Source organism: Mchenga conophoros, linkage group LG15, assembly GCF_057382185.1.
Source record: "Mchenga conophoros isolate Kocher_MC1m ecotype Shallow Benthic linkage group LG15, M_conophoros_male_GT1.1, whole genome shotgun sequence".
Lineage (NCBI taxonomy): Eukaryota > Metazoa > Chordata > Actinopteri > Cichliformes > Cichlidae > Mchenga > Mchenga conophoros.
This window is the reverse complement of record NC_140540.1, coordinates 1,116,176-1,129,125: the sequence shown is the minus strand read 5'-3', so window position 1 is coordinate 1,129,125 and position 12,950 is coordinate 1,116,176. Positions and strand designations below refer to the sequence as shown.

General features: G+C 45.1%; 1 protein-coding gene across 1 annotated transcript in view; it reads right to left on the bottom strand.

Moving 5' to 3' along the window:
- The window catches only part of snap25a (synaptosome associated protein 25a), a 33,480-nt gene that overhangs the window by 7,558 nt on the left and 12,972 nt on the right, over positions 1 to 12,950 (bottom strand). The window contains exons 2-5 of the mRNA XM_085247267.1: positions 10,920 to 11,063; positions 8,288 to 8,329; positions 4,566 to 4,614; positions 992 to 1,109 (exon numbers count right to left, since the gene is read on the bottom strand). Of these exons, the coding sequence (XP_085103393.1) occupies positions 992 to 1,109; positions 4,566 to 4,614; positions 8,288 to 8,329; positions 10,920 to 10,991 (281 nt within the window). The 5' untranslated portion in view covers positions 10,992 to 11,063. The remainder of the gene's footprint in view (positions 1 to 991; positions 1,110 to 4,565; positions 4,615 to 8,287; positions 8,330 to 10,919; positions 11,064 to 12,950) is intronic.

The following is a 12,950-nucleotide window of genomic DNA, read 5'->3' as shown; positions in this document are numbered from 1 at the left end:
TAGGATGATCTAAGTGCCAAGATGCTTCTGGAGCCCCAGCCCTGCTCTTTAAATCTAAGTACGTTTTATAATTGGGAAGGTCAACAGCTTCCCACCACCATGCATCAAAAATGAGAAAAAACCCTCTTCAGGAGGAATCGATACGACTGCTACAGGTGGGACTTCTACAGCGGCTACACCTGCATGTAGACGACTCCCATCACAGAGCTGTTTGGAGAAGTGGAAGCTTAGAGAATATGGCACTTGGTAGAAGAGAGGCACTTATTGATGAAGCATGGCCTTGGCTGGGTGGGGGAGAGTTGACTGGACGTTTAAAGCTCGGCTTTATGGAATTTGGGTCTCACCGGTAGGTTTGTATCAGCCTCATTTGACCGTACAAGGTATGTAAAAATCTGGGTGGTGAATCAATTTTAACTTTGGAAGAACTTTAGCAGCTTTTTGAGGTCAATTGTTCAGTGATGGTTCAGACCGTTGGACTATGAGATGCTCCCAGTTGGGGAGCTATAAATTCTGGGACACTATGTTTGCTATGCCCAAAGAAGGTCGTTGGACGTTTTCATCACTCATCCAGGGGACTCCTTCAGTCTCAGCTGACTGTTAGCAAATCCCTTCAGTAAACCATGTGGGAGTTGCTACTGAATCAGCAAATATTTAAATAAAAGAAGATAAAAAGTACTAACTGACCAACATGACTGGGCCTAACGAGTGTCACGTACTGTTACGGGAAATCACGTTATTGTTTTAGATGTTTGGGTTTTTTTAAAAATTGTCATATTGTGACTGGAAATGTTTAACCTTAAGTGGGCCGACTGAACAGGGACGATTTTGAAGTTAATCATTCCACATTGTGGGCCAGGCTCAGTGTTTATTAGGAGCTGGAGTAGAGCAGACTATTGGCTGATGGCCATTGTGATGTCACTTCTACCTCGGTTTTATTTCTTAGATACTTAATTTTAAATGGCAGGCAGGCAGGCAGGCAAGCAGCACCTACTTGTTACATGGACAGGAGCAAAGACCACAGAATTTCCCTAGATCGTTCAAATTCTTTTCTGCATCCTTCATGTCCTTATTGATTTGGTCCATTCCCTCCTCGATGCGCTCCAGTTGCTCTGATTAAACACAAGTCATTTATCCCCCACAGAACGAAGCAGAAGGAGAAGAGGAGAGAAAGAAAGAGAGGACAAAGGAGAGAAGACAACAACTTCAGACACTATGACGAAAGAAAGTCAAACAAAAACTTAAAAAGAAGAAAAAGGAAAAACTGGACGCCACCACATATGTAAAGAACCTTTGGGGCACATTATCAGTACCTACTTGTTACATGGACATATGAAAAGCCCACAGCATTTCCCTAAATCTTTTAAATTTTTCTCGGCTTCCTTCATGTCTTGGTTGATATGGTTCATGCCATCTTCGACACGATCGAGTTGCTCTGGTCAGGACAAAGGGATGACAGTAGTGGAATGAATTTCATTGACTGATTGACAGAAATATGAGTCATGATGAGCAGCAAGTGAAGCGTTTGTACTCTGGTGTGTATCTGAGTGTACAGTGCATCGCTTTGGTGGCTAAAATACAATTATGTGCACTTACAGATTTTTGGGGGACCAGAAAATGGTCCATGAGAGTCCCCAACAATCCAATAATGAAAGTAAATCTTCTCTCTTTGTTTTCTTGGTTCATTTGATTGAAAGTGTAAATGTTTCAGCAAAGATGTTAAAGGGAAACAAAGATTTCTGGGGGAAATCGGCGTTTCCTTTTTTTCAAATCAATAGATCAATCTCAAATCCGATCGAGCAGACTGTCAGCTCAGGATAAAGAGCTGCTCCGGGTCCTCCCACACAAAACCCAGGTTTTAGTACCAGTTTATACCCCGCAGCAGGAGAAACGGTTGTCAGTCAGCTTTAGAGGCGGCTGGCACATTTTCTTAGTTTCCAGCTGCTCCCATCACTTCCAGTACCAGTTGCAGACGGCCATGAAGGCTTAGTGGGAGACATCCTGGTAACGCTATAATACAGCCCACGACCAAGGACGTAACTAAACAGATTTTCAATGTTTATTATTTGAAATTAAATGTAATGATATTTATTTAAATATTTTTATGATATATTTATAAAAGTTGTAAATATTGTAAAGTGACTTTGTGCATCTCAGGGTAACTCTGTGGGAGCAATACTTTGGCTGTATTATGGAGTAGATTCATCTTTTTAGCCTTTTCTGTTGATGTGCATGATGTTTGTTCTGTTATTCGTCTGTCTTTTTATTTTTCCATCAGACGTGTGCTCAGGACTGTTCACCGTTACCAAACTACAAAAAGGTAAATACAACCAAAATCTGGAGGCCTATGTGACCTGATAACAATGAAGCCAAGTCTAACTTTCTTTTTCAAAATCACAAACACAACTTAGAAAATTAGTGAAGAGAAAAAACATGTTTCCTTTGCTTTAACGTAGTAAGTTAAGGTGGAACCGCTCCATAAAAAATCCACATCCCAAACTGACTGACAACTACTTTACAAAGAAAATGTTTCCACCCAAATTATCAGGACATCACACAGAACCTAAAATGACTTATGCAGAATTTAACTTTACAGAATCGTTTTTGTCTCCTTTCCTATAAAAACCTTAAATTATGAGCAACGCAAAACGACTTTCTCCATACTTAAATTTACTTAGTGTTATTATTTCTTTGTTTTCTGCAGAAATCTGATGTATTGCCTCCTTATTCTTTGAGTATTATAGGTAATTGTAACTAAATTGTCATTTCAAATAAAATACATTGAAATCACATTTATTTGGTGACAGTCACAGGCTGTAAAATTCTACTGAAATATTTCCGTAGGAAAACGTGCGGATGGTCGTTACAGCTGAAGACCTTTTCAGTGCTGAATGGATTTTCTCTTCCTTTGGTTGTAAGCTGCCGGGAAGCTGCCCAGTTTTCCTTTCTCTGATTTAACGTGTAAAACTTGGGAGAATTTAAACATTTTTCAGCTACTGGATTATTTGCATGTTAGTGACAGCTGCAGCATGTGGCCCTTATGAGCTGTAGATGAAGCTGTGAGCATGAACAGCACACCTTTTGCTGCCGTTACGAGGGTCAACTGAAAACTGTGTGTGTGGCTTTAAAATGATTCAGTGTAACTGAAAGGACTCAGGTCTGTCTGGTCAGTGAGCATCGGGGCCGTCGTCGTGCTGGTGTGGTGGACGGCTGCTGGGTGAGTGAAGGGTGAGGCACGGTTAAATATGGAGTGGACTGAGAAACGACTTTACAGATTCTTTTCCCCAAATTTGTAAAATCCCTGGTTTACAGTCATTGATGGTCATAAAGGACGTCACATTGTGTTAGTGGTATTATAGAGAAGTGGGTCACTGAGTGTGTGGTGATCATTGAAGAATGATACAAAATAAAGATCAGCGATGGCTTCAAGTTCAAATTGAAATGATTTGCATCAGAGGTAAAGCACATCAGCCTATGAATGTTGACTTCAGCACCAAGTGCTGCAGAGGTGCAAATCTGGGGTCATAGGTCAGCTCGGGCTCCTGCGTCCAGTCAGCTGTTGCAAACGATCCTGCAGTTCTCGGGGCAGCAAGGCTAAATGGAGAGTTGGAGGAGGGAGAGCTTTCCTCTCCCCGAGTGATGCTGGTGCAGTCAGGCCTCTTACTGGGCTGCTCTGGTTTACGAGCTTTCCCAGAAACAGAAAACTGAGGGCGCTCAAGAGTCCAAATATCATTCACTTCACATTAGAAATGATATCTTTTAAGGTTACTGTGAGCCGACGTTCTCATTTATTGCATCTAATCAGGGATTGTACAAATCTGTAGGTGGGCTGATAGACAAGGGCTTGAATATTTTGTCATTACCAGCTAAATCGATCGTTTGGACTGTTAGTGGGCTGGAACGGCCAGGTTAGCTGTCCTCAGACCTGTTTGCCTTTATTGTGATATAAAGCAGTATAATAGGTCATATGGGTGTTTTTTAAATGTATTTATTTCTTGTAAACAGATCTGAGACCAGCCCGGAGGTTACACTGCCGGCAGCACCCACAGGGACAAGGCCGTCGGCCGGTTCCTGACAATGAGTTGTTGAGCTGTAAGGTTTCATTCCTGCGGTTGCTGCCGTTAAATCTTCCTGACAGGATCTGTTATGGTTTTGGCACTCGTGACAATTCCTTTAACCGTCGTCCTCAGCTCAGAAAAACCATAAAACGCTGCTGGCAAAGTGAAAGCAGTTAGGCAAAGTAAAAAGAAAAATGTTAGCCAAAGAAAACAAATGTTAAAAGAAGCTGAAAGAAAGAAGGAAACCATGTTGAACCTTCACCAAAGAAAACATGCAACAAATCAAACAACTCAAAACCGATTCCTTTAAGGACAAAACGAATTAGTTTGGAAATACTCAAGTAAAACCAAGCAACTGCAAATGAAACGCGTCGTTTAATTCTAAGTCTACGAGGTGAGGACTGGAGTGTAGCGCTGCTTGTATTTGAATGCAATCATATTATCACTGTGCCGATTCTGGTCGCATCTATATGTTGTGACCCTGCGCCATCGCCCCTCATGCACACTTACCTCCCTGCTCGTCCAGCATAACCAAAGTCCTGATGCCGGCATCTTTGCTCTATTCCCCGGAGACAGGAGGTGGAAAAGGAAGACAATCACAGGAAAACAGTGGTGAGCGGCTGCAGGAGCTCAGGAAGCAGTGAAGCTGAGAAACTCTGCGCTGCTCCTTTCTTTGCATCCTTTGAAGTTAAATTCTCCTAACATGGTTAAACACGCTGGCAGAGCACAATTACACCTGCAGCTAACACGAGCGCTCTGCTCGCCTTCGCCAAATTACGTTTTTATTACAGCAGGAGAGCGACACACACACACACTTTTAAAGGTACATTTTTGCAATTAATTCCCTGCAAATCTAAACTAAAACATCTACCACCTTCATCCAGCTGTGTTTTGTGCTTTTCTTTTATATTTTTTATGTGACTTTTTAGCCTTACAACCATTTTTTAAGAGACGTCACCTTTACCTGGTCACCACAAGAGTGAACTCCTCATTAAATAAAGGTTACAAATCTGTATTATATGAAAGTATGAACCATTCCTCATTTAACTTTACATGCACTAAGCACCATACATGCATGCTTTGGGACAGTTCCTTCACAGATAGTTTAAGGACCTTATTTATGACACCTGACACACCTGACACACCTGACACACCTGCCCAGTCTTCAGCTAGTCGGGGCAATAACAGCTTGAGCACAAATGAATGTGATTTAGAAGTCTAAGGGTATAATTTACTCATATCAGCAACTCAAAAAAAATCACAGACCTGCTGTTTTTTATATCGGTGCGATTAGCTTTAAATTGTGTGTTGGAAGTGTTAATCGCACACTTGATTTAAATATTCTCTGTATTTTTGCATCTTGAGAAAGGGTGAGTGGCTAAAATCTCTGAGTCATCACCTGTTACATGCAATTTTGTCACTGCGCTCTCTTTCTACCTTTTGTTTCAAAAAACCAGCTGGTGCTGGCACAGTGTATTAGTAACTGCTGGCCTAAGGCTTTAATTTAAACAGCAGAGAGAGAGAGAATAACACATCTGCTGCTGTGCTTTCTGTAAAGCAACAGAACAAATGCACATTGAGCTTGATCATCGGGATCATTGCTTCATCTTCTTGTTTTCCTGAACAAACAAATTGAACATTTTCCTTCCTATTACCTCTGTGCTGATGATATTGATCGAAGATGCAAAGACATCTGTCTGTTAAACGTGGAATCAAGCTGAAGGAGATTAATGATGCTAGCATCGACAGCGGACGAGCGTTCTTCTTAAAATCGTGGTACAATGCGAGTTTTCTGCTCCTGACTGGAGCAGCTGAGCCTGCAATAGCATTCACAGTAATGCTTCTCGTCACTGATGGCGGGGCTGGCAAAGGAGTCTGAGAAGACGCAGCAGCGTTAGCTAACATACAACTGTGTGCTTCTTTAAAATGCAGCACTAAGATTTGGCAGCTGGCTCAGCCTGATCGGCATAAATACGATCACGGTGTGTCGCTGTGTACCACACGTGCTCGCCATGACAAACAGCCACCCCTCCTCCTCAGCAGTTTGGGAAGAGAGCCACACGGATGCTTGGGAGGCGAGAGGGGAGCAATAAGGAGCCTCTGCATGAGAAATCCCAAAGTATCTGAAATGTGTCCCTGGGGAAACCCAACAATAATCAACCATAATCCCAGACAGGCCTGAGGATGGTGCAGCTTTCTCCATCTAACCTGGCGGTGCAGGAGAGTATTATCCTACACCTCCACTGACGGACTGTTGATGACAGATCATTGTCCCAGGTTTACAGTTTATGTTTGCTTTTGTACCTGTGATGACATGAAATGTTCCCTATCTAATAATCCCGGCTTTTTCAAATGGCCTCACAGCAACGAGCACGCTACGCTAAGAGCACGCCGCTAAGAGCACGCCGCTAAGAGCACGCCGCTAAGAGCACGCCGCTAAGAGCACGCCGCTAAAGCTCCGGAATCGAGTGAAAGTCAGCCTCATTGTTAGAAACAACTAATTTTGTATTTTTCAGACTGAACAGATCTTCTTACTGTCGTCCTGGACATTCAGTTTGTGGGGAAAACCGATAAACACAGAGTCGCGAGTGACATCACGAGAGCCGCTGAATGTTATCTATGTCAGCTGTTTGTGCTGCATCCTCCCCACCCTCCATCTCTCTGATCACGTGCATAAAGAAGCCGTCGCTCTGTTCAGCCCTCCTTCGGTCCCTCCCTGCCTGCAGTACATTTGTAGGGTGGAGCTGATGGTGAGAAATGTCGACTGATGATCAATATGACCTTGAGAGCTGCAGCGGGTAGCTTGTTAGCCACTCACCCCCCCAGATGCTCTCACTCCTTGTCTCTCTATGCCTCACCCGCCCTCCTTTCTTCCATCTGCGTCTGCTTGTTGCAGTCTCATTACATTGCAGTATTATCATCCCTGATGTCACTGATCTTCACGTTATGTGCTATTCACGCCATTACTCAGTTGCCTCATGGTCCGCCTAAGCTGGGCACACGCTCCACAACCGTTGGGCAAAGCATGAACGTGACAGGGACGTGCTGACATGTACGTGTGGCTTTGTGTTGGACAGTTTACTGGATTTATTAAAAACGTGCTGCATTTTTCTGTGCACAGCAATCGTGTCGTGTCTAAATGACTAAGAAGGAATTGTTTCCACTTCCTCTTCTTACAGCTTTAAAACAAACAAACAAACATGTTCAGTATTTTCATATGACGACTGTTTCTGTGGATACAGCTAAAATTAACTACGTATACATCACGTAACGTTACAGAAAATGCCACCAAGCCTAACTGACAGTCTCGCTTTTATCCACAGTTTCCTGCCATTTGGAGGCCGTCTTGGTAACGCTTCTGCTGATCACCAGCACAATCTGACGAGAGAGCGCTGACCAGGTCAGAGCCTGTCCCACAGATGACTGAACAAACACCAATCCAAGGCACAAACAGTAGACTTACTTCTGTCTTTTGACTGGCTGTTTGGGGGCAAACCGACCACTAACGGTTCAGAATAGATCTGATAGAGCGCCATGTTTCCCTCTCATGTAAAGTCTGATTGTGTCCTTCCTGGCAGCGCTGATGAACGTGAACACTTGCTGAGTGTATGACAGCTGAACGCTGAGTTTGGACTTTCAGGTATCTGAGTCTCGCTCCATAAATCTGAGCTATTCTAACAGCTTTAGAGATCCTCACACAACAATGAGCTTCCTACTGTCCTCGCTCTTCTACTACTGATTCATCTCTGCTCCTCTGAGAGTTTCAGTGTTGGTACAGTGACATGCTTGCATGTAATCCTGGTGCCGCTGGTGTCGTCAGGTTAAAACCTTTAAGTCTGTAAAATGTAAAGGATCTCTGACAGAGGCGCAGTTATTAGAAAAGGACGTTTATCCTATGAGCTTGTGTGTTTGCACTTTGCATACACTCCTCCCTTCCCAGATTACTGAAAATGAAGGTTTTAGTAACAGTAACAACATTGCAACACAGGAGCAAAACGACATCGTTGTAATATTCACACGACTAACCCTGAAGTCTCCTCTGCCCTGCTTATATCCGAGTGTCGGCACAGGAAATGATCTGTGCTGCAAAACAGCAGCTCGTCCTGCACACGTAACACCGCGAGACGCGATTCAGTATCATTTATTTTCGTTTGTTGTTGACACACATTTTTAAATATTATTGTTGGCTATAAATCAAACTCATACACCAACATTTAGAGGACTTTTCTTACCTCTTCGACCAGCTGCAGCATACGGCGAGTGCTCTCCAGTGACTGCGGACAAATAAAAGAAACAATTCAGATTCAAGAAGCTTGGAAAGTTTTGGTTTTCATGTTATGTGCAGTTTTTCATGTGATGGCCAATAACCTGAGCATCGCACCAGACCGGCCATGAAGCCAAGCTTACCTGCAGGACTGGCAGGTCAGCTGCTCTCACTGCCATCAGCCTTTGATTTTCCATTAATGCAAAAGTCTAAAAAGTCTGCCCACAGCTGCTGCACATCTGCAAGCCTCTTTGCAACCCACCACCACCTTCCATGCTTTTCCAGGCTTTGTCATATCTGCTGTCGTGGTAACTGCTCTGCTCTGCACCCTCTCACAGCCATGCTGCAGGTGAACACAACAGGTTCTGTTGACTGTTGTGTTCCTGTTAAATCTTATTTACACAACAACTCAATGTGGTTGTGCGCATTCGTTCGACTGAACATAAGCGAGTGTGTGTGAAACTAAATGGAGCCGATCAGAACAATCAGCAGCCGCAAACAGGATCAATCCCTGAACGATTATCGACGTGAACTCAACATGAACTCGCAGAGATGGACTGTGTGCACGCAGGACTGCATAGCTCTGACTGTAACACATGGAAATGGTGACTTATTCTAAGTTTAGAGTACGGCACAAAAGTCTAGAGCCGCCCCTCTCGTTTCTTTATATTTGTCTGGGAAATTGGGACCCGGCTACAGTGAAGATGAGCCCACACTTGTTTTAATGTTTGCTTTCACTGCTTCGGCAGTGTGCTTCGGATTTCCAGGCTAAAAATTAAGTGAAAAACGAAGCTGATGTTAATCGGACACTTTACAGACCTGCAACACTACAGCCCCAAAAAGACACGGAGCCTCTACGTTTTAGTGTTGTACCTTTTCCTGACCTTATACACACTGACGATAATTTGAGCTAAAATGTCATCACTCCATCGTAGCTGCTGCCACAGATTTTCAGTCCAGTTCTTGTGTGATGTGGCAGAACAGCCGCCCCTCAGCTGAGACGATTTCTGTGGGAAACAGTGGATAAATCACCAGAAGACCCAAAAGCATCTCTCAGGTCCTCTGTCGCGTCTTTCCTGGATTATTTCCTGTTTCTAAGGTTCATCTGCTGCAGATAGTTTTTAAACTCCTTGGAAATAAAATATCAAGAAATGAGGGGCAGCGTCAGACAGCATTCTGTCTTTCATATAATCATTTCACTCGCTGGGCCCTCATTTTAAGTTAGCCAGTGTTTCTTAGTAGATAAATGGCTTAATCATGAATTGAGCTGTGGTTTAGGGAAGGCCTCGAAGGGCACTGGTGGCAGCTCTCGGGCCGACAGATCCCCAGGTGCTAAACAGAAGTGGGAGGGAGGGGGGGGGCACGACAGCTTGCAGAGCTGTGGGAACATGTAAGATAAGACCTGGAAGGTCCTGAAATGCAGCACTTATAGCACGTGATGGGCATTTGTGTCTGTTTTACTAAGTTAGCATTGATTGATCAAAATAACTCAGCTTTGTTATTAGCAGCAGGCAGAATTCCTCATCGCTGTGTGACGTCTGTTATTAGCTCCTGGCTGATGTGTAACAGGGGCTCCCATTCTCTAAGGAGCGTGAGGCTGCACAGGGGCAGCAGCTCCGCCTCGCTGCGCTCGCTGCAAGCGCATCGTCTGCGCTGGTAGGGGTTGAGGGGTGGGGGGTGTCGGTTAGACAAACAAATCTGACACCGAGCAGCCATTTTTCACGTTCTTTTTCCTTCTTCTGATTCTGCCTTTTTGTATTCTGTCTCTGATCCGTCTGCATCAGCTCGCTCGTTTGCTTCCATCTGTTGGAATCGCTGTGGAGGCTGAAGCTCACAGAAGCCACAAAACTGTTATTCCAGCGCCGCCATTTTGTGTTTGCCCTGCGTTCCTGCGTGTCTGTGTGTGTGTCTGTGTGTGTGTCTGTGTGTGTGTTTGTATTTAATATTCTGCTCAGCTGTGCCACAGTGAGTCATATGTGAAGCTGGAGGGCTGATCAGCTGTGGGCCATGATGGAGACTTTCTCACTCTCTTGCCCTCTCTAACTGCGAAACACGCACACACACACACACACACACACACACACACACACACACACACACACACACGCACACACACTCACACACGCACACACACTCACAGACACACACACACACTCACAGACACACACACACACACACACACACACACACACACACACACACACACATTCACACACACACACACACACACACACACACACACACACACACACACACGCACACACACTCACAGACACACACACACACTCACAGACACACACACACACACACACACATTCACACACACACACACACACACACACTCACACACGCACACACACTCACAGACACACACACACACTCACAGACACACACACACACACACACACACACACACACTCTATAATGTGCTCATTAGTGCACCCTCTTACTGTGCTGCATAGTTTCAGTATGTTTGAAGTTGTGATAAAACAAAGGTGCTCGGCGTCTCCAACCACCACGCGACTCCTCAGCGAGTCAGTAAGCGTGCACCTGCCATCACGAGGCAAACGCCTGTGATGCAGCAAGTCCGGTGTTCTCACCTCATCAGCCAGCTGGTCAGCGCGTTGCTGCATGTCTGACAGCTCATTGCGCATGTCCGCATCATCTGCCATGTCTGCTGGATGTCGGGGGTGGAGAAGGTCTCCGACAGGGAAGAGAAGATCCTAGTGGGAGTCCGGGGAAGGCTGGAAGAGAGGCAAAACACAAAGCATTCAGCGTGCAGCACACGGCTCAGTCGACTGTCGCATCAACGGACTCGGGACGATGGAGAACGTGGATAATTTGGTGTGCGACCACTGCAGAGTCAACTAACGTACCCGTGAGCTTGTGCAGGATTCAAACTCACAGCATCACTGTGGCGTGATCCCTTTCCCCCTGACCTCAGACCTTTCTCTGCGTCCGTTTATGATGAAAACGTCTTTATTTATGTAAAGAAGAGCACAACAAGATGAAACCAGCTGACAGCTCCCCGCGAATATTTTCCCTTCTCGATCTTTCGACGTGCTTTAAAATCATTATTCTCAACTTTCTGAGCTTAACATCGTCCCTGCCGTGTTGGTGATGTTTTTGCCTCTATCTCAGCTGCACTACTGAGCCAAACTGAAAACGAGGACACGTGATGTTACCTTCAGATTCATGACAAACACACCTGCTGCTCGCTCGCAGCCTGCAAGAATGCCCCGTGTGCGTTTGTGTAGTGTGTAGTGTAGTCCACATACATGAACACACACATATAACAAAATATGAAAAGTAATTAATGAGCTGGAACGGGCTGACGTCAGAGAAACACGACTGCAGCATCAGATCGAGCTTCTAAGAACTGAATTCAATACTAGTTCATGCAAACGTCCTCTTTATTTTTCAATCTCAAGTATGCACATCGACGGGCATCACGATGGGCCTCAAAGGAGGCGACAAATACCTCCCACCTCACTGTTACGCCAGAAAACGGCAGTCACACAAATAAAAGTGAAGAGCGTTCCAGAGAGGCAACAAGAGGCGCATGGCACGCATGGCCTGAGTGTAACGAGAGCACGTTCATGAAAGTCAGGTAAACAAGAGAAAAACCCGGAGGTGGGAGCTGCTGCCTCCACAGGCCTCTGTTTGCTGTTGCAGGCGGTGTAACTGAGGACTGTGAGGATGCAGCAGTATCGTCTGTTTGTTGGGGAGTGAACGGGCAGAGGAATCCCAGCTTCCTGGACTTTCAGAGGATCAGCCTGAGAAATAAACAGCGCGTGCCCCTGTAGCTGCAATCCTCTGCGGGTCACCACAGGCTAGTATCACTGGCTAAACAGCTGGACGCATCCAGATGCAAAATTACCAGAAGCTTGCATGAAAGATGAGCATGAGAGAGATTATCAGCGGACATGTCTACAGGACCAATCGAGGCAGTTACATGTAACTCTGGCTCAGCAGAAACTCGACTGTGGTGTCGGCCTTTATGACCCAAAGGCAAAGTCACGAAGAATGAATCCACGCACATCCTGAGGGACAGACAAGACCACGTGTGAAGAAAGCCTCAGTGCACTAACATCGGCTGAATGAAACCTGACAGAAGGGCCGGACCCGCTGAGGATGAGCGAGGAACCAGCTCATCGTGCTGGTTTTATGGACCTCGGGTTCACTGAGTTGTTTCCTCTGACTGTTTTCTGTTTCCTGCATCAGCAGGTAGTCATCTCAACAATAAACCCGAGTGTGTCCTCTGCCCAGGAAAACACAGTAAAGCATTCAGCAGTTAACCAGTCAGACACGTTATTTTGATTTGGCCAAACGACCTAAAAGAAGAGTAAATATTACACATTCGCCACTCACATGATGTCACTGATGGTTGTGCCATAGATGACGTTTCCATCCACCCACTCAGGCTCAGGGAGGCCGTGGGAGGCGAGTTTTCCCTTCCCGCTGTTTTATTATGGGGTCTTTGTCTTACATATAGAGCGTTGTTCAGGGCACTGTCCATATAAACAACAACATCTACCAGCTTAATGCAAGCATCATAACAGGATCAATTTAACTGATAAAATATTCAGCACGGCCGCAGAGCTCAGATCCAGACACGTTCAGGTGACGGC